Here is a 25,817-nt window from a genome sequence, read left to right as displayed (position 1 = left end):
CACACAGCAGAAAATTGCATTAGCCCAACTCAAGTTTGGTGACAGAATGTACTAATTACATGATTAAGTTGACTAATTATACCAATTTACTCACTGATATGTAATAGTTTTTCTTCCTTTGATATCATTCCCTGAATTCAGTGAAATTCTCCTAAATGCATACATTTTAATTTCCATACAGAACCACACTGTTTTCATTTCATTTTTTACTATCACATTCTGATAATATAGAGTCTTCTGAGAAATTAAAGGAGTAGTTCACTCCTTTTATTTACTCACCTCCATGTCATCCAAGATGTCTTCAGTCGAAAAGAAATTAAGGTTTTTGATGAAAACATTCCAGGATTTTCTCCATATAATGGACTTCAATGGGAACCAAACGGTTCAAAGTCCAAATGAGAGTTTCAGTGCAGCTTCAAAGGGCTTTAAACGACACCAGACGATGAATAAGGGTCTTATCTAGGATCCTTCGAGTCATGACTCGAAAAGAGATTTTGATGAACGAGTTTGAACAGGAGAGTCACGAACGCTCATCAAAGAACAGAGCAAGGCGAGCATTTGAGCTTATAAACTTAAACTTTTCATTTATTTTTTAAATGAGCGATCATTTCGCTTGATAAGACCCTTATTCATCGTCTGGTGTCGTTTAAAGCCCGTTGAAGCTGCACTGAAACTCTCATTTGGACCTTGAACGTTTGGTTCCCAATGAAGTCCATTATATGGAGAAAATCCTGGGGTGAGTAAATTATAGGGATGGGTACCGAAACCCGGTATTAAACGGGACCCGGTACTGAATTTTGAAAGACCGCTGTATCGATAAGCTCGGACGTTATCGGTTCTGCTGTCGGTACTGGAGAAATTAAGTAAATACACGCAAGTTGGGCTACTATTTATTATTCCTATAAAGACGTTATCTTGAACATGTTTATATCGCCAGCCATTTCTATATATAAACTATATTTTAATTAAACCATTTGTCTGTGATGTAAATTTGCAATTCGCAGTTCAGAAGAGAGAGAGAGAAGAGAGAGAGCGATATCTCACGCAAAGCCACAGCACGCGCAACACGACAGCCCTGCTTAATGAGTGACAATGAGGACAGAACTAAACATTCAACGCGGTTACACTTTAGATCTGGGGTATTATTCTAATATATTTTGTATTTCGGCTTCCAAAGATTATAAAAAGAAGATATTTGAGATAAAACCGTTAAAAAAATGAGACGATCTGTCCAGCTTAACTTCCTTTACTTCACAGCACTGCGGAGCGCTGTCAGTTCTTCCTAAAACACCAAACGTACCGTCAGAATCAGAACGATCGGCGACTGTTGCAAAATGCTGTCTTCTACTGTTGCAAGATCAGGAAAATGGCTATCAAAAACACACAAAACCTGCGCAAGAGACGCTGTTCACAAGGCGGTGCGCGCTCCGAAACGGACTGCAACGAGACAAGAAAAGTAGCCTATACTTGGGCTTCGTGCGTCCTTAACTATCAAATATAGACCATTTCACAAGATGTAAACAACACTGGTCCAGAAACACTTCCTGTTTCAGTTTGTAACTGTTTTCTTTATTTCACATGTAAAGAAAACATCTTAAAGATGCTTGTTTAACTTTTTGATTCAGTTTTAAATGTTCTGTTGGTTGTATTTTATCCCAGCTTTTATGTAGTGTTAAAAAACTGAAACAGGAAGTGCTTCTGGACCAGTGTTCTTTACATCTTGTGAAATGGTCTATACATAAAAAATGTCAATAGCTCTGAGATTCACTTAAACACAGTTTATTCACTTAAACACAATTATGTCTTAAATGGACGTAAATGATAGGGAGAAAATGATGGTGCATCAGTCCCCATTATCTGCACTCGGTCTTAAACCTGCTGACGATTCAGCCATTAATGCAAATCAAACAACAAAAGGCAGAGAAAATCACTCACAGCTTTTGAATGAGTAACTTTAGATTTAATAAGCATTATTCTATCTATGATAAACTATACAGTGCTATTTTATATTTGATTACTAGGTTTCTTTTCAGACAGAAACAATTACCTGAAAAGATATGTTAGTAGACCTTCTTGAATTTAAAGCACTTTGTATATAATTTGTATCTTTGATTAATTGTATTCTTGTGTTTGTACTTGTTTTTTTCTTATGTGTCCTTTTTGTATAAACAAAAAAAGCCTGCACACTGCTGCATAACAAAAAGATATTTTTCTTCGTTTTGCTTTTTCTATTTTACATTTCAAAATATAAAGTTTAATTATGTTCTTAATTCTTAAAATAAATAAATAAATAATAATAATAATAATAAAAAGAACCGACAAGAAAACCGTTAAAGTACAGGATCGATAAGCGGTATCGGTAAGAGTAGTAATACCGATAAAACCTTAACGATACCCATCCAATTATCAGCAAAAGATTTTTTTTAAAAGTGAACTACTCCTTTAAGTGTTCTACGAAAGTCCATAAATGAAAGCTATTTAAAAAAAAATCATATAATGTCTACGTAAATGTGTGTTATGACTGATAACGTTTATGTGTAATTTGAAGTAAAATAATTTTTTGAAATAATCGTATTTTCAATTTTTTAATTGTTAAATATTCTATTTTTCTTATTCTTTACATGTGAATGTTGATTTTGCATTAGCTGCCTTGATTCAAAGTCAAAGGAAAAGGCATCCTCAAATCAATCGTCAAGGGCGCGCAACCCTGCTGTGATCAACATTCACCTTCACGCTATCAAAACACTAATGATCTTTTTATTAATATTTAAACAGTGAACGATGCACATCATTGAGGATAAGTGATAATGTCGTTTGTGTTATGATGGTTATGCTCTGTTTGACCCACCTGCACTTGGTTGCTACACTTGCAGGTGGTAAATGTAGCAGAGCTGTTGCCTCCGGAGATCCAGGTCTGAGTTCCTGCAGGTCTCTTTTTGCAAATCCTGTAAAAAAAAAAAAAAAAAAAAGTTTTCTCGTAGAAAACAATAGTCTACATGCAAGAACCACTTCAAACTGTGTAATGATTATTTTGAAGGTATCAGTGATAAAGTCTATTGAGGAAATCAATCCTACAAACAGGAAATGCATGAGAAATGCAAATGTGAATCTCACAAAAACCTGCAAGTGAGCTTCTTTGAGATTCACGCCCCTATACAGAAGCATTATTATAAGCTCTTACAGAGGAATTACAAAAGGCAGAGCTTTCAGATGTGTGGGTGAAAGAGAGAAATGGAAAAACAGAGAACAAGAAAGCAAGAGAGTGTTATGAGCGAGTTACAGAGAGAGGAAAAAGAGTAAGATGAGAAGAGATGGGAAAATAGTGTGATAAAAAACACTGATAGAAAACTAAAAGTGGCACATTAGTGTGATGAAATTGCCCAGGAACGCAAGCAGACCCGCTGATACAAGCAGGCAGAGTATCAGAGTCCCAGGGCTCAGCTAAGTAGATGGCGACCAGAGCTTAAGAACAGACCTGCGAAGATCAGAGAGGCTAAAATCATAGCTGGCAAAAATGAAACCCATTTGCAGTGGCCAGGTGAGCTGATGCTGTGATATGTAATCACTCATGGCTTATAGCGGCATGCGGTCTGATTACTGAGCTCACAGTTCTAAACTACACCGCAGATCACCAAGACATATGGATGATTACTTACGAATCTGTGGGGTCTCTCATGCAGACGTGGTCGATGCCTGGATAGGACATCATGGCATCTACAAGACTGTTGCTGGTGGCATTGTGATTCCTGTGGAGATGGTGCGCAATGGCAATGTTTAAGGATGTGCAAAATATTTCATATTTACACATTATTATATTACTTTGGAGGCTATATAAAAAATAACCAACTTTGGGAATACCGCAATAATGTGCTTTTATTTGCCCACGTTGCGGGCAGTGTGAGTGACACTGTGCGGTATTTTTAAAAGCATCTCTGTCATAACCTTCATTAAATGTCAACAGAGTGAGGAAGTTCCAATAATTTCAGTGAATCAGTTATTTTGAATCAGTCAATGAATGATTCATATAAGCATAATTACTCAAAAATGTTCATACAAGTTTTGGTGAGGCATTTTGCATGCTTTGAAAGGTTGTAGGAAAATATATATGGAGGTAAATGCAGTTGTTTATTATGTATTTTCCATAAATAAAAATGATTACATATGTTTATACTTAGTGTTTTTATCCCCACAAAATTTACATTTACTGATTTTTAAAAATCACCCTTCAACGCAATTTCCGAGTTAAATAAATAAATGACAGCCAGTCATAATCATAAAATATGTTTTGTATATTTTCAATAATGACCAGATGACAGTACATTATCCCATACTGTTTTATATACATTATATATATTATATATATATATATATATATATATACACACCCAGTCATTAAAGGAGTAGTTCACTTTTTAGAATTCCAGAATTTTCCCCATATAATGGACTTTAATGGGAACCGAACGGTTCAAGGTCCAAATGAGAGTTTCAGTGCAGCTTCAAAGGGCTTTAAACGACACCAGACGATGAACAAGGGTCTTATCTAGGACCCTTTGAGTCATGACTCGAAAAAAGATTTGTTTATTTTAATAAACGAGTTTGAACAGGAGAGTCACGAACGCACATCACAGAATAGAGCAAGGCGAGCATTTGTGCTTATAAAACGTACACTTTTCATACACTCTTTTATTTATTTTTGAAATGACTGATCGTTTTGCTAGACAAGACCCTTATTCATCGTCTGGTGTCATTTAAAGCCCTTTGAAGCTGCACTGAAACTCTCATTTGGACCTTGAACCGTTTGGTTCCCAACGAAGTCCATTATATGGAGAAAATCCTGGAATGTTTTCATCAAAAACCTTAATTTCTTTTCGACTGAAGAAAGAAAGACATGGACATCTTGGATGACATGGGGGTGAAAAAATTATCAGCAAAAGTTTTTTTTTTAAGTGAACTACTCCTTTAACAACATTATAATTTTCTGTTATGATCCTCACCATTGCCTTTGAGTAGATTAGCAAAGTCTAAACTAGAGTTCATGTAGCTCAAAAGGCAAAGCATGGCTCTGATAATAGTAATGGTTTCAATACCCAGAAGATACATAAATGTACACTTTGAATACAATGTAAGTTGTTGTGGACAAAAGTGTTGGCAAATGGAAAATGAATCTTAAAAACAAGTTATCTGAAGTTCAGCAGTACCCATATTTTCAAACTGAAATCGGAGCTACTTTTAAAATCACAAGCAAGTTACACAACGGAGCGAGTCTGACCTGAAGAAGGCATACTGTTCATCAACGTGGTACAGAGCAGGAGAGAGCACAATCTTAGGAAAGTGCTGAAGATCGCTCTTGATGGAGCCCAGGCCCATGGCAGCAATTACAAAGATTACGGGCAGCAACACCTGGGAGAACAGCCCCTTCCAGTCCCTCCTGGAGTGGTGCACGCGTTTCAGCAACATGGCCATCACCCGCTGTGCAGTCAAAGCAAGCCCACTCACAGTCGAAGTCCCAGTGAGGCCTAAAGAAGAGAAGAAGAGAGAATTCCACATGAGACAGAGCCAATCATCTCAACCACTTCAATCTAGGTAAAATCTTCAAAGTTCAAAGCATTCAAGGGGTAACTGGGAAAGTGCCTGTAATGCTGCAAGAAACTAAGTCCTAAAAGACTTACTGGCTTTCTCTCCAAGGTACATGCTGTTGATGTCGTCAGGAATGCTGTCTCTTGAAGCACAGATGTCATTCACTATTACAGACTCTGATACAGAGAAGGTGTCACTGTCTCTAGGCTCCATGTCATCTCGAGTCAACTGCAGGAACACCTGAGAGAAAACACAATCTTTTTGAGTGCACCTGGACAGAGTGGATCATGGTTCCCTGTGGTTTTGTAAGGTTAACATTAAAGCAACTTTCCCCCCATTATTTCCTTAATACATTTCAGGATCCTATGGAGCCCCCCTAGTCCCACTTTGGCAAAAAAAATTAATTATAACTATCTTGTGGCCTCAAGATACTAACTCGTGGCCTCAAGATAGTAACTCGTGGCCTCAAGATAGTAACTCGTGGCCTCAAGATACTAACTCGTGGCCTCAAGATAGTAACTCGTGGCCTCAAGATACTAACTCGTGGCCTCAAGATACTAACTCGTGGCCTCAAGATAGTAACTCGTGGCCTCAAGATAGTAACTCGTGGCCTCAAGATAGTAACTTGTGGCCTCAAGATACTAACTCGTGGCCTCAAGATACTAACTCGTGGTTCTATACACACTTAAAAAAGGGTTCCTCTGGGTTCTATATAGAACCCTGGGGTTCCTTACTTGGCCAATAGAACCTTTTACCAAAAAATGGTTCTATATAGAACAAAAAGTGCCCAAAATTCACAGATTTTTCATATCTAGTGTGTTTTAACAAGAACTGCATTCGGCTATGTCAGAAAAGAAAATTACCCATTTAAACATGGTTTTATTCAGTGTGGGTAAAAGTATATGGTGTTTAATAAAAAAAACAAAAAAAAAAACATGGAAGTCTTTTGAAGATGGAAGAGCATGAGGAGGGGAACTGGAGAGGAAGAGCAAGGGAAAATGAGAGATCTGGGCATGTAGGGGGTCCCATAAGATATCTTGTCCAAGACTGTCAGCTGGCCTGGTCGCCACACCAAGGCATGTAAAAGAGGCGTCTACTTGGCTATTATTTGAAGTTTTACAGTAACTTACTCTCGCAGAGAGAGCATCCTCCAGCTTAGAGTGCGGTTTAGCATCTGTTCAGTCTTTTGTTTAATATGCCCTACTAATTTAAAGAAATGTATATCAGTTTATGGTTTGTGTGTGTATAAGAGAGATAGAGAAAATGTCAGTATTTCATTGAGACTTGATTAAATTGATTAAATATTGTAGAACTTGTAGTGTTAATTTTCACATGCATTGTCGGTTAAAAACAAGAAAGTGGCTGGTAAAAACATTGAGTGGCTGGTAGATTTTGAAATCCACCAGCCACAGTGGCCAGTGGACAAATAAGTTAATTTCCATCCCTGGTCCCAACTCCCAACATAAGATGACTGAAAATAGTAGCCTACACAAATCTTATGCATTTACATGTGGATTGATTGCATCAAACATTTGAATTTCATTTCAATATAACTCAATATCTCCCAGCTCTATGTGGGATAATTGATTCTGAAATGTGAAGCTTGCACTTTATTCGCCAAGAATCCCAGGGAAACTAGTGTGGTTCCGCTTTCTTTAACAATCTTGGACTGCACTGTTTGAGGCTTTGTAGGTTTCTGGGCTGGGTGTTTGAACCCCAGTTGCAGTCCATAATTCAATCTTACACCTGGGGTCTTCATCTGATAATTACCTCTTCCAAGGTGGTGTCTGAAATGCCGTAGCACCCCAGCTGAAGCATGTCCAGGTTCTGATCCAGATCGGTGAGAAGAGACTGGTACGCAGCTGCGTTCTGGGTGGTGTAAGGTGGAAGGGCGTAGATCAAATCGCCCACCTCTCCCTCCTTCCGTCGAGCATCAGGCAGGTAGGATTGAATGAAATCCCTGATTGCTTCAATGTCAAACTTTTCATTTGAATCAGGACTCTGAACCTGAATCAAAAACATAGAAATGCATGTTGACATAACAATTTTTAAATATATACATTTTGGAAAACACATTTTACCACAGTAATATACCATTGCACACAGTATATACACTACCTTTCAAAAGTTTCAAATATGTATGATTTAAAAAATAATAATAATAATACTTTTAAACGTAAGGATGTAGTAAATTGACGGATTTCTATTTCAAATAAATGCTGTTCTTTTGAAAGTTATTCTCAAAAAAATCCAGATTTTTTTTTTTCACAGTTTCTATAAAAATATTCTTGAGCACCAAATCAGCATTAGAATGATTTCTGAAGGATCATGTGACACTGAAGAGTGGAATATTGTTCCTAAAAAATCAGCTTTTGCCATCACAGGAACAAATTAAATTAAATTAAATTAAATTAAATTAAATTAAATTAAATTAAATTAAATTAAATTAAATTAAATTAAATTAAATTAAATTAAATTAAATTAAATTAAATTAAATTAAATTAAATTAAATTAAATTAAATTGAAAAGTTAATTTATTACAACAATATTTCACATTTTTTACCAAATAAATGCAGTCTGGGTGAACATAAATGACCATTTACAAAAAATCGTACTGACTTTTGAAATGTAGTCTATATCAACGTACCTTGGTATTACTATTTATACCCTTACTGTAGTGTCCTACAGCACTCTCACATGGGAGTTAACTCAAGTTAAGTCAAGAACTAAATGACATTTTTCATAGGGTGTACCTTCTTTGTGAGGGTGAGGTTGTAGCCTTTAGCCAGCTTGTCTTTAAGGTAGAAGGGTGAACCACAGCATTTGAGGCCTCCGCGCTCCAGGAACGCGATGCGGTCACTGAGAACTTCAGCCTCATCCAGGTGATGGCTTGAAAGAATGATGGTGCGTTCTGGACAGTTAAACAAAACGAACACAGAGGCATGTCAAATCAAAGATCCACTGATACAGGCAGACTGAACAAAGAGCTGATGAACAAAGATAAACTGACATGACCCTCTTTTACAGTCTTAAATCCTTCCTCAAGATAAATTTGCTAACTGTCTCCGAGGAAGATAATTAAACATCAGAGGGAGCATGCCGGATAACAATCAGTCGTTACTACATCTGCGTCTGGATTTTTCCCTGTCTGGATTTGACTGCACGCACCTTGAGAAAATCCATTCAAGCTTAATTAAATTCTAAACCAAGTGTCAGATACCCGATAAGAACAAAACCCTTTGGGGAGTTGGCCTCAGGTACGAGCCAGGAGATTATTGTCACTCTGGTCTAAATTGCAGAGGGATTTCACCTTTCTTGTGCTGAAGGACAATGTCCCAGATGCTGCGTCGAGAACAGGGATCCACCCCGGTGGTTGGCTCATCTAGCACCACCAGCCGTGAGCCTCCAATGAAGGCAATGGAGATGGATAACTTCCTCTTCATACCTCCTGACAGGGTGCCGACGCGCTTGTGGCGGTGGGCGTGCATGTCTGTTTCCATTAGGATTCTAAGACAGGAAAAAGAGGGACCAAGTTAATGCAAATTTCTCATTTAGTGGACTCTTATCTATAGTGATCTGAGGCAAATTGCCTTGCTCAATGGCACAGTAATGGATAATGGATTGTCCATTATGGAGTATGAACCAACAAACTTTTACCAACCTATTCATTAACCACTAAGACAGACCATTCCCAACAATGACAGTGCAATGCTGGTGACAATTATGGTTAACTAAAACTAATTTGAAATAAAGCTTGAATAAAATAAAATAAAATATAAATTTTATGTATATTTAAAAAAAAAATACAAAAATGATTAACTCCTCATTTTTAGAGCACTAAAAGAATTTCAAGCACTAACATTTATAAATGGAAAAAAATAAACCTAAATTAAAGTAAATTAAACGCAAATACGTATATATAAATAAAAAAAAGAATATAAATGACAAAAGCGTGCAACTAAAAAATCAAATAAAAATGAAAATATAAAAATAAAAGCAATTAAAAATATTAATAAAAAACAATAATCGTATTTAAATAATACTAAAATAACAGTGGTCCAAAAATAAGTATAAATATTTAATACATTTTCAAGTTAATGAATATACAGATATATTTCATGGAAAAACAAAACTTTTATAATTTATGACTCTTCTAATTATTTTCGTCTGATTCTGTTCTATTTGGAATGAACATTATTTTCATATTTTTAATTTTTTTTAACATTCATTATTTATTTTATGTATTACTACTTGTTAATGAAAGCATATCACAGATACTTTTTCTAAGCAGCTGAGATATAGATTACAAGTAGGTTGTAGTGTGGGAAGTTATAATTTTAAAGTAGCTTCCCCAACACCATTAAGGTCACTTTAGAAACCTACATGCCATATCAGTCAAGATAACAAATGGCTCCCCGAAAAAAAAGTTAATTTCTCCCAGGAAATGTAACAGAACAAAGTAATACTGTGAGACAAATGTTGAAACTTGCCTGTGCACTTGTTCATTCACTTCCTGTTTGGTCAAGTGTGGAGCTTTGATCTGAGCGTACAGCAACAGATGTTCCTTAGTGGTGAGGTGGTCGAACAGGACATCATACTGCATGCACACGCCCATCTCTTTACGCACATCATCTATGGACGACTGCATATCCATCCCATAAACCTCAATAGTGCCGCTGGTGGGTGAAAACAACCCCGTCAGAAGCGACCTGAAACATAGAAAATAGAAAAGTACAGTTCAATTACCTAAAATACTTGTGGACTACGTATTTTCATGCTTATTAGAATATGAAATCATTATTTTAGCAATTACAGCATTATTTAAATATAAAATAGACTGTTATGCTCGTACATAGTGGTGGTTTTTCCAGCTCCATTGTGACCCAGCAGAGAGGTGACATGCCCCTCATAGAAAGAAAGGTTCAGGTTGTCTACAGCATTCCGGCCTCCGTAGGTCTTTGTCAGGCCATGCAGTGACACTCCGACAGGCAATCCTGAGAAGTCTTCTTCTCCATTACTCGCCAAACTACTTTTACCTAACACAGATGAAGAGAAACAAAGATGTTTAAATATATTGCACTGAAATTTTAGTCTGGGTTTCCCCATGCTGCCTTTCCGCAGCGCGATTTTATTCAGTTTTATATATTGGTCCAGATTTTTTCCAAGTTGTTCACACTTTAGTCATTAAATTTCATTTTTAAACTTGCGAAGTACAAGCGCAAACAATTTCCAATGCAAATAACAACATCTATGTTAAACTGTACTTAACACTTGTGTTTGTCTAATTGAAACACTATGAGCTACGTACAGGCGCATTTGATAGACATTCTTAGCACCCAATAAACGGCGCCGGGCATTTTGTAAACCACGCCTCAAATACGAGAAAATGTACATGTTGTTCCCAGACCCAAGTCTCAACGAGAATTGGGTCTGGCGTTAGCCAGGCTACTGAAATTGAATGGATTAAAATGTCACAATCACATTTGTGATTTGTGTCTATATTGTAAGTATATTGGAGCAAATACATTTAAACACCACCATTCAAAAATGGAAAACTGGAAAATTGGCTACTTAAAATTCTAATTTGACGTCACAGAAAAAAAAAGGAATTTCCAATTATTTTGTAATAAATTTCACAATATTAATTTTACAGTATTTTTGATTACATAAATGCAGCCTTGGTGACTCGGTTTCTTTCAAAGATTTTACAGCCCTCAAACTTTTGAACGGTAGTGTAGATAATGTACTGAGGCAAAACAAAGAGTCTTACTATTTAGTAATAATGACCAGCTGACTGTATATTACCCTGCTACTTAGTTAGCTAATTCAACAAATTAATAAACAGGCATTAAAAGGGTTAATTCACCCAAAAATGAAAATTAAGTCATTAATTACTCACCCCCATGCTGTACCAACCCCGTAAGACCTTCGTTCACAAATGAAGATATTTTTGATTAAATTTGAGAGGTGGATCACTACCTAATAGGCTCCCTAAGGGATTGAAACTTGATGGCCCAGAAAGTCATTGAAGAAAATGTTTAAATATTCCATGTGACTACAGTTGTTCAAGTATAAGTTTATCAAGCAACGAGAATACTTTTTGTGCGAAAAAACAAACAAAAATAACGACTTTATTCGACTATTCCTTTTGCTCCTTGTAGGCCTGAAACGAGACTTCAAGAGGCTTCCACGACGCATGTGCGAGAACTGAACTGAAGTAGTTGAAGGAGAATGTCGCTTTGAACGTCCTCTTCTCAGTTATCGCGTATGCATCGTGGAAATCTCTTGAACTCTCGTCTCAGGCCTACAAGGAAGAAAAGGAATAGTCGAATAAAGTCGTTATTTTTTGGGGGGGTTTTCGCACAAAAAGTATTCACGTCGTATTTTCTCGTATTTTCTTTGATGACTTCAATGTCAAGTTTCAATCCCTTAGGGAGTCTATGTAGTAGTGATACACCTCTCAAATTTAATCAAAAATATCTTCCTTTGTGTTCCGAAGACGAACAACGGATTTACGGGGTTGGTACAGCATGGGGGTGAGTAATTAATGACTTAATTTTCTTTTTTGGGTGAACTATCCCTTTAATAGGCATTCATTTCTGTGAAATTATTCAGTTATCTTTCCCTTAAATCAGCTTACTTGTTTTCCAAAAAGAAAAAAAAGAGTCGAACAGTACAGAACACATTCTTTGTTGTTTTCTATGAATAGCTAACATTTTTTGTTACAACATAGCATGCCTTGCTCTGTAATCGGAAACACCAATTAACTTTCACTGGTATTAAAAAGGGAGTGAAATGAGAGACAAACAAACATTCAGATTAATTAGATGTTTACAAGAAGTTAAATCTTGGATGTCAGACAATTTTCTGCATCTGAATGAAAGTAAAACTGAAGTAATTTGGTTCGGGATGCTTAACACAAAAAAAAATATTTCGATCGGGGCGAGTTAACTCCTTTTTGTAAATATACAATGAAAAACCTTGGTGTCCAATTTGATAGTTCTTTGAAATTTGACAAACAGATTAGTTCTGTAGTAAAATCTTGCTTTTTCCATTTAAGATCAATAGCAAAGGTGAAACCGTTTTTGTCCCCATGCGCTTTTGAGAAGATTATTCATGCTTTTATTTCTGTATGACTGAATTATTGTAACGGTGTCAGCCAAGTACTATTGAATCGCCTTCAATTGGTTATGAATGCGTCTGCTAGACTTTTAACAGGGACTCGTAAAAAGCAGCATGTGACACCAATTTTAGCCTCACTTAATTGGTTGCCAGCGCAGTTCAGAATTGATTTTAAAGGCTTAGTTCACCCAAAAAATGAAAATTCTGTCAGTATTTACTCACCCTCATGTTGTTCCAACCCGTAAGACCTTCGTTCATCTTCGGAACATGAATTAAGATATTTTTGATGAAATCTGAGAGCTGGATCACTTCTGCATACTAGTCCATAGGCTTATTGAGGGATTGAAACTTGCCGGCCTCGAAAAGTTATTAAAGACATCGTTAAAATAATCCAAGTGACTTCAGTGGCTCAATCTTAACTTTATCAAGCGACGAGAAAACGTTTTGTGCGCAAAAACAAACAAAAATAACGACTTTATTTCAACTATTCACTTCCTTCTCTATGGGCCTCTAGTCGTTAACGTAGTGTGATTGCGTAGAGCTACATCACGCGTAGGCTCACTATTGGCCGACGTTGGTCATGTGTGTGATGCGTGTGACGTCCAATAACAGAAGCTTACGCTATTAAACTAGTAGAGGCAGAGAGAAGTAAATGAATAGTTGAAATAAAGTCGTTATTTTTGTTGTTTTTTGCGCACAAAAAGTTATCTCGACGTTTGATAAACTTCACTTGGACTATTTTAACGATGCCTTTAATAACTTTTCGAGGCCGGCAAGTTTCAATCCCTCAAGAAGCCTATGGACTAGTTTGCAGGAGTGATCCAGCTCTCAGATTTCATCAAAAATATCTTAATTTGTGTTCTGAAGATGAACGAAGGGTTGGAACAACACGAGGGTGAGTAAATACTGACAGAAATTTAATTTTTGGGTGAATTAACCCTTTAAATTATTGATATTTGTATATAAAGCACTGCATAATTTAGCCCCACCATATCTAGAGCCTCTCCTTCATATACAACATACATAAACCTTCTAGGTCTCTTAGATCAGCAAATAGATTAGAATTGAGTGGTGATCGGGCATTCGCAGTGGCAGCTCCAAAGCGCTGGAATAATTTACCTTTACACCTTAGACTTGCTCCCTCTTTAAGTTATTTTAAACGAAATTTAAAATTGCATTTGCTAGAATTAGCGTTTGGATCAGTAGGTTAATTGGTAAGAGGCTCTTCACAGATATTTGTTAGTCGTTGTATTGTCTGAAAATACATTTTATTATGTGTTTTTACAGCACATTGGTCAACATCACGTTGTGCTTTATGAATGAATGAATGAATGAATTAGCACTCATGCAAAAGTTTTTTACCGCTCAATGCTGCTATAGACCAATCAGAATCAAGCATTCCACATCAGTGTGTATTAATGTACCTTTGCTCTTGTCAGTACTCGTTTGCTCCTGCATAATGTTGGTGAACAGCAGCCCTCTGCCTATTTTCTTTGGCGCTTTGCAACAGCAGCTGAACATATCTGCCCAGAAGGATCGTGTCACAGGGAAGTACCACGGAACACCAATCCCATACTTTCCTGATTGAGAGAAAAATACACTGGATTTCAACCATAACATTGTAACATTCACTTGTAAAATTGAAAACCACACAACAAAATGGTTGAGTTTCTCAACTGAACAGCTCACACATACCTGGGAAGACCATGCGGATGTAAATCCCAATGATAAAATATACTACTGAGTCAATTAACAGCAACCAGCAGAGCCAACCGAAGGAGGAAGTGTCACCAGCCAGAGGAGAGATATACATGTTGCTCCATTGGATGCCTGTGAGGTGTAAATCCACAATACATCCAGTCAATGTAATTATCCCTAACAAAAACTAATTACAGAGAGTCTGAGGGTTTATGCCGACTTACCTTCCTCTTGTTTTTCATAGCGGGAGATATACTGACTGGCATAACTGAAGCATGTCGGAGAAAAGAGACTCTGTGAACCAAAAACAAACACAGACAGATTTATACTACAGCTTTCATTTGATGTTCACCCAACATCCAACATTCTGTCATCATTTACTCTCTCCAACAGGTCATTCAAAACCTTACTTTCTTACAAAACGTGAGCTGCTAAGGACTGTGACACCATCCATCAAAAAAATTTTTTAAAAAAAACTGTGGCAAAATCAAAACAACTTGGGGTGATTATTATTTAAAGTTGTTTTTGCTGCGGACTGTGCATTATTCCTCTGCTGGTGTTCGCATTAACATTTCTATGAATTATGCGGTTTCACATTGGTGCTCACATTATAATAATTCAATTTGACCAAACAAAGAATGCTAATGACTTTTGTTAAATGTCCCGTCTGGCTTTGATTTATAAACAAATTATTCGTAAAGAATTCTTTCCTCAGTTCCTGTGTGTGTGTGAGTATGTGCGTGTAAATATTTTGGTCCCAGAGTGACAGTAAAACCTGAAATCATTGAGGAAAGTGACCTAGCAAACATACTAAATAATGTATAAATATAAAAATGCAAAAAGGTCCCCACCATGATAGAATGGTGTTTTAGAAGTCACAACGAACAGAATGATATTTATAATGTCAAACTGAAAGCCTGAGAAAAGCTGCATTCATTTTATATAATTAAGCATGCGTTAATGAGAACTTTGAAAGCCTTTTTACATATCTCACAATGTAACTGTGCAATGATGTTATATTGCAAAACCAATTTAAATGCAGTACAGACCAGAGCGCTCTTCACAGAGAAGGAAAGATTGTCCTCCAAGTGGATCAGCACGATGAAGGGGAAGAAGCTGATGACATAGATAAGGCTGCCGCTCAGCCCGGCGATGTTGGTCTTATCAAAGAAGCTGCTGACCAGGAAGCTGATTGCAAGGATGCTGAAGCCGTAGTCGCAAAGGTAGAGGAAGAGCACAAAGCCATCGCTGCGAGGAAGGATGCCGCCACCTTTCAAAATGATGGTGAGGATGATGATGGTCAAAAGCAAGAACACAGCACTCTCTATGAACCAGGCGAAGAAATGGCTGATGGGATTGACCCCCATCATTTTCATGTACTGTGGGATAAGCGAAAGAGAGTTTAGATACCTAATCAAAGCTTGTTGGAAAAAAAAAAATGTTTGGTTCCATACCTCATGAAGTCGTAGTTCTCTCTCGTGGACGAGTTTCTTCACAAAGTGGGCGATAAACAGCACCCAGGAAATCATGAGAGCCATTGGGAAGGCAAAAGCGATGCTGTTGAGATAACTGGGGGAGAGGAAGATTTGAGATTAGCAGGCGGAGGCTATATTTGTGATCCTTGACTATATTGCTTCAACTGTTTAAAGAAGAGAATCTGATAAGCTGACTGACTTGCTTTGTAATTAGTCTAAATTGATGGCCCAAAGTGTTAAACTTCTGCAATTAATTTAGACGTTAATTTGGTGTGTAATGTATTGGTTTTTATAAGATTACGTTTCATAAGATTTTTTTATTCAACATTTATTAAACGGATTTGCATCGTCGGGTTTTGAATATGAACATTGAAACAGTGATGATGTCATAATAATATTTGCATACTCGCCATTTATCCAAAATCTCTTCCATTTTAGCCTTCTTTCACATGTACCTTTGTACAGTGAAATTAATATAATAATCAGAGCTCTCATCATGAGCACAAAACAAAGTTAAAGGAGTAGTTCACTTTTAAAAAACTTTTGCTGATAATTTACTCACCCCCATGTCATCCAAGATGTCCATGTCTTTCTTTCTTCAGTCGAAAAGAAATTAAGGTTTTTGATGAAAACATTCCAGGATTTTCTCCATATAATGGACTTCAATGGGAACCAAACGGTTCAAGGTCCAAAAGACACTTTCAGTACAAACTGCAAACTGTTGAAAGGGCTTTAAACGATTCCAGATGATGAATAAGGGTCCTATCAAGCGAAACAATCGCTCATTTAAAAAAAAAAAAAAGTAAAGTTTAAGTTTTATAAGCACAAATGGTCACCTTGCTCTGTTCTGTGATGCACGTTCGTGACTCTCCTGTTCGAACTCGTTTATCAAAATGAACGAATCCTTTCCCAAGTCAATTCGTTGATTTCGTTCGTTGAATGAACCAAATGCCAAGAAAAAAGATTCGTTCATTTTGATAAATGAGATCGAACAGGAGAGTCACGAATGCGTATCACAGAACAGAGCAAGGCGACCCATTGAGCTTATAAAACTTAAACTTTGCTTTTTTTTTTTTAAATGAGCGATCGTTTCGCTTGATAAGACCCTTATTCATCGTCTGGAATCGTTTAAAGCCCTTTGAACCGTTTGCAGTTTACAATGAAACTGTCTTTTGGACCTTGAACCGTTTGGTTCCCATTGAAGTCCATTATATGGAGAAAAATCCTGCAATGTTTTCGTCAAAAACCTTAATTTCTTTTCGACTGAAGAGAGAATGACATGGACATCTTGGATGACATTTCAAAGTTTTTTGTCTCCCCTCGCCATCTCTAAACAACTTTCCTTATTATTATGCTGATTAATAATGCTAAATGTATGGGGAAAAACAAAACGTCTGAAGGAGTGACGTGTTAACTTGTCACAAACCTGCTTTAGTTAAACAGTTATCTGTATGACAGATTAAAACAAATGTATTTGCTGCATTCTCATTTTCTGCAGCGTTTTAGCAAAAAGTATCTATTTTTCTGCTCACTGTGTTTCAGCTATTTATTTTAAAATAACCGTGCCATCTGCAGCTTTTAATGTGGTGCTTTACGTCTTTAGTGTAAATGTTAAAATGATTTTTACTAGTTTTTTTAATAAACAAACAACACCAGCATCTGCTTGGCCACCTTTGCATTGCAAAATAATTGTACGAGATGTCATTGTGATGTTATTTGTGTTGATTCTCTAGCCAGCAGAAAATAGTGCCATCCAGCACTTCATCTACACACAACCGAAGCCAAACCTAAGCTTACCTAAAACTCATATAGCAAATGCAAATCTAGTTTTTTTTTTCCAACAAACAAAATGAAACAGATGGTGTAAAGCTGCTGATTATTACAGTAGTACAGACGCCACATCTTAGATGAGCATCTCAGCCCTTGTACAGTCCCCCCAAAAAAACGCGATTATGCGATCGCTGAATTCAATGCAAAATCAGCCAAAGTCCGCATATTTATGTGGGGGCGCATTTTTTCAAATACGCCGCACTTTCCCCGCATAAATTGCCGATTTCCGTGCAAAATATGCGGGGTTTGCATAATTTCATAATCCTCGCATTTTCGTTGCAAAAAAAAGTCACATGTATCTTAGCAGAAAGTTGAAAAATGTTGCATTTGCTTCACATAAGAGCAGCCATTTCCCCCTGTTTCCATGGGAACGTTATGAAGTGACGCAATTACGCGACGCCAGACAGACTCACGGAGGCGATTGAAATCTCACAAATCGAACTCGTATAACTGTCTGTCACACGTTCTACCGTCACATCGTTACTTAATAAACAACACAAGATAAAAGAAGTTGCATCAAACACAAATTACACGCACACATGGGGTGTTCGAGGCGCACATATAATATAACACTGCAGAGAGTTCAACAGGGAGCGCGCAGCTCTTAAAGGGGCCACACCTTATTTACACTCTTACAGTCTGAAATAAAACAAGATGAGAAATTAAATATTCCCAGCACTTTCTATGATGTAGTATGCTTGTTTATCAAAGGAAGTAATAAGAAATGACTCTTACATTAACAGGATGTTGGGGGAATCACTTTTTTCTCTTTTTCATCAAACCGCAATTTTTGCAAGTTCCCTCAATTTTTGCAAATTCCAGCAATTTCATCGCATAAAATTGCATAAATATCCCACATATTCCATCGCATTTTTAAAGAAAACTGGCCGCATAATCGATCAATTTTTGCCCGCAACAATCACAAAAAAAACTCAGCGTTTTTCTGGAAGGACTGAATACTATTATGGTAAATGTTAAATGTAAATCGCAAATTTTTTCACAAATTTTTGGAAATTACCACCACAAAATCAGTCATTTTGATCGCAAAAATCACAAAAAAAAATCGTGAAATCCTGGAGGGACTGCTTATACGAGACGCTCAGTGTGTATGGGGGGTTCGTGATTGTGATACACTTACTCATCCTTGTAGTAGCAGGGATAAGGGAATGCCTGCATCTGGACCGCTGGCCCATCCACGGCTTTACCCGACTGCATTTCGATGATGGCTCTATCGATGCTCTCCTGCAGGAACACAAAGCCTCGGCTGTACCGCTGGGTCTTTGTTGTGGAGATGTAGGGATCTTTCACCCAGAAGGGATTTCGCGAACGGTCGGTGCGCATGACATTCTCGATGTTCATGCGGATGGTGTAGTCGATGTTCTGGGGCAGGCTGCTGGAGGTCTCCTCGGGAAGTTTCAAAATGATGCCTGTGAAGATGAGCAGAACTCAAGTGTATAAAGGGGAAGTTCAGTATGCGAGTGATCTGTTGTCATAGTAACCACAGAGGCCTGCTGCACCTCGATAACAGTGAAAATCTATATCTCAATGGAAATGAATCGAATTGAACTGAATTACAGGCTTTGCAGCCCGATGGCTCTCCAGTGTCGGTGGTGTCTTCGACCGCAAAGTATCACCTAACGCATGAGTGGAGTAGTCTGTTGAAAAGGTATCTCCTGTGTGTGTGTGTGTGTGTGTACTCACTGGCGTAGAGCTCACGGTTTTGAGCCAGTCTCTCCGCCTGTTTGTTGAGTTCATCCGTGGAGTTGAAGCCTCGGTAGCGGTCAAAGTTGACACAGGAGGAGAGGTTCAACATCAGCATAGAGAGGGTGGTGATCTGCTCCATGATAAACTTGTTGTTCTCTAACAGGACTGTCATGTTTGCTGAAAAGAGAGAAAGAAAAACTGTTCAAGTCACTGCAGATTTAGGATAAGACACATTTGGGTGTATAGGACTATGCATCGTAAAGTACCATTCGGCCCGGGTTAGTTTTCCCTGAGGAGGTTTAGTAAATTTGTATCTCACAAATTTAAAGGAGTAGTTCACTTTTAAAAAAACTTTTGCTGATTTACTCACCCCCATGTCATCCAAGATGTCCATGTCTTTCTTTCTTCAGTCGAAAAGAAATTAAGGTTTTTGATGAAAACATTCCAGGATTTTTCTCCATATAATACACTTTACTGGGAACCAAACGGTTCAAGGTCCAAAAGACAGTTTCAGTGCAAACTGTTCAAAGGGCTTTAAACGTTTCCAGACGATGAATAAGGGTCTTATCAAGCGAAACGATCGCTTATTTAAAAAATAAATAACAAAGTTTAAGTTTTATAAGCTCAAATGGTCGCCTTGCTCTGTTCTGTGATGCGCGTCCGTGACTCCTGTTCGAACTCGTTCATCAAAATGAACAAATCTTTTTTCGAGTCAATTCCTTCATTCAACAATAATTCAGTGATCGTTTTGCTTGATAAGACAAAGCCCTTTGAACAGTTTGCAGTTTACACTGAAACTGTCTTTTAGACCTTGAACCGTTTGGTTCCCAGTAAAGTCCATTATATGGAGAAAATCCTGGAATATTTTCACCAAAACCCTTAATTTCTTTTCGACTGAAGAAAGAAAGACATGGACATCTTGGATGACATGGGGGTGAGTAAATTATCAGCAAAAGTTTTTCTTTAAAGTGAACTACTCCTTTAAACCCTAATTGGAAAGTAATGACTGTATTTCTCAGGGAGGCATGAATTCAGCATGTATAGATGGTAGTCTAATTTAAATGGCTAGTTCACTCAAAAATGACAATTCTGTCAACATTTACTCATCCTCAAGTTGTTCCAAACCTGGATCAACTTGTTTCTTCTGCTGAACACAAAAGAAGATAGTTTGACTTCCATTATGCAAAAATAGCCTACCATGGAAGTCAATGAGGCCCATCAACTATTTGGCCGACATTCTTCAAAACATCTTCTTTTGTGTTCAGCAACTTGTTTAACAACTTGTCACAAACCTGTTTTAGTTAAACTGTCAGAGTTATCTGTATGACAGATCAAAATAATTATTTAATATTTAGTATCTATTTACTATATATATTTAGCTGCTCACTGTGTTTCAGCTAAGAAGATGTTTGAAGAATGTCGATAATCAAATAGTTGATGGGCCTCATTGACTTTTTTCATACTATGCAAGTCAAAATATCTTCTTTTGTGTTCAACAGAAGAAAGAAACTCATACAGGTTTGGAATTACTTGAGGGTGTGTAAATGATGACAGAATGTTCATTTTTGGCTGAACTATCCCTTTAATTGCTGTGTGAATCGTTAAAGGAGTAGTTCACTTTTGAAAAAACTTTTGCTGATAATTTACTCACCCCCATGTCATCCAAGATATCCATGTCTTTCTTTCTTAAGTTGAAAAGAAATTAAGGTTTTTGATGAAAACATTCCAGGATTTTCTCCATATAATGGACTTCATTGGGAACCAAACGGTTCAAGGTCCAAAAGATACTTTCAGTAAAAACTGCAAACTGTTCAAAGGGCTTTTTTAATCGACTCCAGACGATGAATAAGGGTCTTATCAAGCGAAACGATCGCTCATTTAATAAATAAATAACAAAGTTTAGGTTTTATAAGCTCAAATGCTCACCTTGCTCTGTTTTGTGATGCGTGACGCTCGTGACTCTCCTGTTCGAACTCGTTCATAAAAATGAACGAATCTTTTTCCGAGTCAATTCGTTCGTTTTGTTCGTTGAATGAACCAAATTACTCGGAAAAAGATTTGTTCATTTTGATGAACGAGTTCGAACAGGAGAGTCACGAACGCGCATCAGATACAGAGCAAGGTGACCATTTGAGCTTATAAAACTTAAACTTTGTTATTTATTTATTAAATGAGCGATCGTTTCACTTGATAAGACCCTTATTCATCGTCTGGAATCGTTTAAAGCCCTTTAGTTTGCAGTTTGTACTGAAAGTGTCTTTTGGACCTTGAACCGTTTGGTTCCCACTGAAGTCCATTATATGGAGAAAACTGCTGGAATGTTTTCACCAAAACCCTTCATTTCTTTTCGACTGAAGAAAGAAAGACATGGACATCTCGGATGACATGGGGGTGAGTAAATTATCAGTAAAAGTTTTTTGAAAAGTGAACTACTGTTTTAAAATCCCTTTTTTAACCAATAGCAATAGCATTATAATAGCAATGATGCATCGCCAACCATGATATCAAACTTTTGAGAACTTACAGAATTGGTTGAGAGTTGAGCTCATTTGTCCAACATCAATACCAGTCTGAGTCTGAATGAAGTTTTGGACGAAGGGATTGCGCAGAGCATTCTGTGAAGAGTTGTTTGATAAGAAAACAATTAATGCAGTGGAGGGAAATTAAAAAAAAAATTGAATAAAAAGTTATTATTTGATTTCCACTTGACTCATTGTAGTGTACCTGGAGTATTGGCAATGTTTTTGTCAGAATGCCAGCAGACTGTATTACATAGGTTGATGACTCAATCCACTCAGACGCATACAGCTTTAGATCACCGAACTGGTGCAGTGAAGTATTGGACTGCAGGAAAGAAAAAAAAATGTTTTGCTACATTCAAACATAAGAAGTTAAAAGAAAGCACAATATTTTTTTCTTTGTAGCCAGACTTTGTCTACAGTATATCTTAAGAGGAGAATCAGATATGACTTTAGATGTAGGTCAGATGACCTTGTGTAAAAAAAACTCCACACAAATCGGAAGTGGGATAAGTACTTTACTTTGCAGGTATCTGATTCTCATCTAAGACGTATCCTAGCAACCAAACATTGGAGGAAAAATTACACTATGATGTAATTCGATGCTTCAAAAAATTCAAACTAACCCACTCATGTCACATGGACTACTTTGATGATGTCTTTATTGCCTTTATGGACATGGACAGTATAAGGTACATACATTTCCAATGGAGGAACAGAAAGCTCTCAGACTAAATCTAAAATATCTTAAACTGTGTTCCGAAGATGAACGGAGGTCTTACAGGCTTGGGACGACATGAGGGTGAACATTTTTGGGTGAACTAACCCTTTAATGTAGCTTAAATGTTAACATAAAACGCATTCAATATGGGATTCGATCTCGTTTTTTTTTTTTGTTTTTTTTTTGCTTTTTAAAATAGTCAGTTATCATTAATGTATTTTGTTACATTGGAAGTTTCAAAATAAATGTAAAAGCAGCACCTTTCTCATGATCTCTCTCGTCAATGGTGTGTCTGGTGAGTAGAGGACCTGTCCTAACAGCATGGGCTTGAGGAAGGCCCAGGCCACCGCACCGCCTGTAGTGTTCACCATATCCAAGTAGAGGTTCATACAGAAGGGACCTGGAGACCAAGACATAAGCAGTATATTAATTAAGCCTGACCACAGCACTTCATCAATCTGAACTCAACATGCTGTAAGCAGATTTTTGACAGGTCATTATCATATTGCTTTACTGCACATTTAGCTGGATGCTGAGATTATGCGTTCATACTAGCATCTTGTGGGATTTTGAACTTCTTGATGAGCTCTTCTCTGTTGTGGTCCGACTGGACAGAAGGATCATTCTCGGTCACGATAGGAACTTTCGGTATGGCAAACAGAGTCAGGATGCCGTTTTTGCACAAGGCACGAGAGATGGTGTTAAAGGTGGCCCTGCTGGATATGGTGGACCGCTTTCCCCTCACCAGCTGTGGGAGAGAGAATCCAAAGACACATTTAATTAAATAAATAAATAAATACAATAATTAATACATACATGAATTTTTCTTTGGGACAACTTACACTGCGGAACTCTTTGTTGACTGCCAGGTTTAGTTCTCCTATGTTTGTCAGGTATTCCTGCAGTTTGCTAATGGAAGGTACAAGTTTCTGCATCATGTCCGTCAAAAATTTGATCATCTGTAGCATAATTCCCACTAAATCCTGAATCTCTTTGGATAACATTAGCTGCAAAAAAAAAATGTCACAGGGTTACAACAGGCAGCACCACTGGTTTATGGTATTTTTAATTTTTTCTGGAAATGTGACAAAAAGTGGTTTATATATATATATATTCTATGAAACTAAATTATAGTTGTTGTTTTTTTTTATATAGGGCTAATATAAAATATAATATAAAAGTTTGTGTTTACATAATACATGGGTGCACTGTGTATAATTATTTTATATATATAAATACACACACATGCTTGTATATATTTAAGAAATATTTTAATGTATATACTGTATGTAGATTTATATATAATTTATATTATATATAAATATCAATATTTTATATATAAATAATATTTTTTCCTTAAATATACATGCATGTGTGTGTTTATAAATAAATATATATATATATATATATATATATATATATATATACAAAATAATTATACACAGTGCACCCACATATATTATGTAAACACAAACTTTTATTTTGGATGCGATTAATCGTTTGACAGCCCTATAATGTATATATATATATATATATATATATATATATATATATATATATATATATATATATACTCTATATATAAGGGCTATACTATTGGGCTGGGTCTTGTATATATATATATATATATATATATATATATATATATATCAGCCCTATATATCAGCCCTATATATCCAGCCCTAATCTAGTATAGTAACTAAGAAAAAATAATAATGAATGTATAAGAAAAAAACAAACAACTATAATTTAGTTTCATAGTATTCATGTGCGAAACATTACTTGTATTTAATTAATTACAAAACAGAGGAGCAGCCTTTGTATTTCATTAGATATAGTATGTCCAATACACTCTGTGGCCTCCAGTTCTTTACCCTGAATAAAGCAGTCTTCGTGTCCACATGACGAAGAAAGAGAACTGTGATGGTGTACCAATCATCTGACAGTTCACAGAAGGCACTGAAGATCTCCTGGCCTGTTGGGTCCAGATGCAAAGACGAGGGGTCTGAGCACTGGCGCAGGTTTGCCAACCATGTCAAGATCTGTGATGAGAGGAAAAAGGACCAACAGAGACCATTGCAATAATTCTATATTTACATATTCTATATATAAAAAAAATCTAGACAATCAATTAAAAAAAAAGAGCTATAGTGCCAACCATTCTCTTGCATTACTTTAAATTATGCATGATTTGTGGTGTACCTGCATGTTGCTGCTGGGTAGAGGGTAATCGAGCAGAGTCTGAAGAACGGTAGGGGGAAAGTTGGTATACCGCTTGACATCCTGAACAAACAGAGTTGTATTTTTCAGCAGCTCTGAAACTTTCACTTCAGCTGTCAAAAATGCAAGACAAAAGACAAGTGAGAGAGCAGACAAAGTTGAAAAAGACTGATTAAACCACCATCTGATAGCTAAGGGACACTGGTGTTTCTGCAGTTCTTTTGCTGGAAGCGACAGCTGTACACACCTGGAGATGTAATATTGATGATATCAAGAGTTTTCAGAGTGGAGACGTTGAAGCCTACAATTTGAGAGAGAGCTGAGGTCCTTTGGAAAAAAGAAAAAGAGAGAGTATTGAGTATTATTCCTGGAGACAAACCGTTTAAAATTTTGTAAAATGTATTATATATATATATATATATATATATATGAAGAGTTCAGATGCAAAAGCCTCTAAATGCCATTTGAAATTTTCTTTTTTAATGATGATTTTTATCAAACTTGTATATTTAAGTTCAGTAATTTCACTTAAATGGCAATGATAATTACCTATTAATTGTTATTTAAGTGAAATTACTGGACTTAAATATACAAGTTTGATAAAAATCATCATTAAAGAAGAAAATTTCAAATGGCATTTAGAGGCTTTTGCATCTGAACTCTTCATATATATATATTAAGTATTGGCATAAATATAATAATATAATATTATTTTAGATGGGAACCAGTGATAAAAAGCTAGAATTAATTATATATATATATATATATATATATATATATATAGAGAGAGAGAGAGAGAGAGAGAGAGAGAGAGAGAGAGAGAGAGAGAGAGATTTGTAATCATCTGATCATTCATTTTTTTAACAAATTCATTGGAATTTGGGGTCTGAACAAAAATAAATTCTCAAAATATATCAGACCGGCCAAAGCTTCATATGAAAACTTCATATG

General features: G+C 36.6%; 1 protein-coding gene across 1 annotated transcript in view; it reads right to left on the bottom strand.

The window, feature by feature from the left end:
* Nucleotides 1-25,817, bottom strand: part of abca12 (ATP binding cassette subfamily A member 12) — a 95,926-nt gene that overhangs the window by 29,637 nt on the left and 40,472 nt on the right. Inside the window, exons 36-59 of the mRNA XM_089133079.1 lie at nt 25,114-25,193; nt 24,849-24,979; nt 24,521-24,688; nt 23,489-23,653; nt 23,199-23,394; nt 22,907-23,046; nt 22,131-22,250; nt 21,931-22,021; nt 19,404-19,583; nt 18,841-19,129; nt 15,852-15,966; nt 15,447-15,776; nt 14,622-14,691; nt 14,395-14,529; nt 14,124-14,279; nt 10,430-10,613; nt 10,068-10,286; nt 8,888-9,084; nt 8,331-8,488; nt 7,348-7,584; nt 5,670-5,817; nt 5,270-5,516; nt 3,657-3,746; nt 2,849-2,945 (exon numbers count right to left, since the gene is read on the bottom strand). Of these exons, the coding sequence (XP_088989205.1) occupies nt 2,849-2,945; nt 3,657-3,746; nt 5,270-5,516; nt 5,670-5,817; nt 7,348-7,584; nt 8,331-8,488; nt 8,888-9,084; nt 10,068-10,286; nt 10,430-10,613; nt 14,124-14,279; nt 14,395-14,529; nt 14,622-14,691; nt 15,447-15,776; nt 15,852-15,966; nt 18,841-19,129; nt 19,404-19,583; nt 21,931-22,021; nt 22,131-22,250; nt 22,907-23,046; nt 23,199-23,394; nt 23,489-23,653; nt 24,521-24,688; nt 24,849-24,979; nt 25,114-25,193 (3,943 nt within the window). The remainder of the gene's footprint in view (nt 1-2,848; nt 2,946-3,656; nt 3,747-5,269; nt 5,517-5,669; nt 5,818-7,347; nt 7,585-8,330; nt 8,489-8,887; nt 9,085-10,067; nt 10,287-10,429; nt 10,614-14,123; nt 14,280-14,394; nt 14,530-14,621; nt 14,692-15,446; nt 15,777-15,851; nt 15,967-18,840; nt 19,130-19,403; nt 19,584-21,930; nt 22,022-22,130; nt 22,251-22,906; nt 23,047-23,198; nt 23,395-23,488; nt 23,654-24,520; nt 24,689-24,848; nt 24,980-25,113; nt 25,194-25,817) is intronic.

The sequence above is a fragment of the Pimephales promelas genome, chromosome 7, assembly GCF_988280905.1.
Source record: "Pimephales promelas chromosome 7, fPimPro1.hap1.1, whole genome shotgun sequence".
Lineage (NCBI taxonomy): Eukaryota > Metazoa > Chordata > Actinopteri > Cypriniformes > Leuciscidae > Pimephales > Pimephales promelas.
The sequence above is the reverse complement of the archived record's forward strand: the minus strand, read 5'-3'. Positions and strand labels throughout refer to the sequence as shown.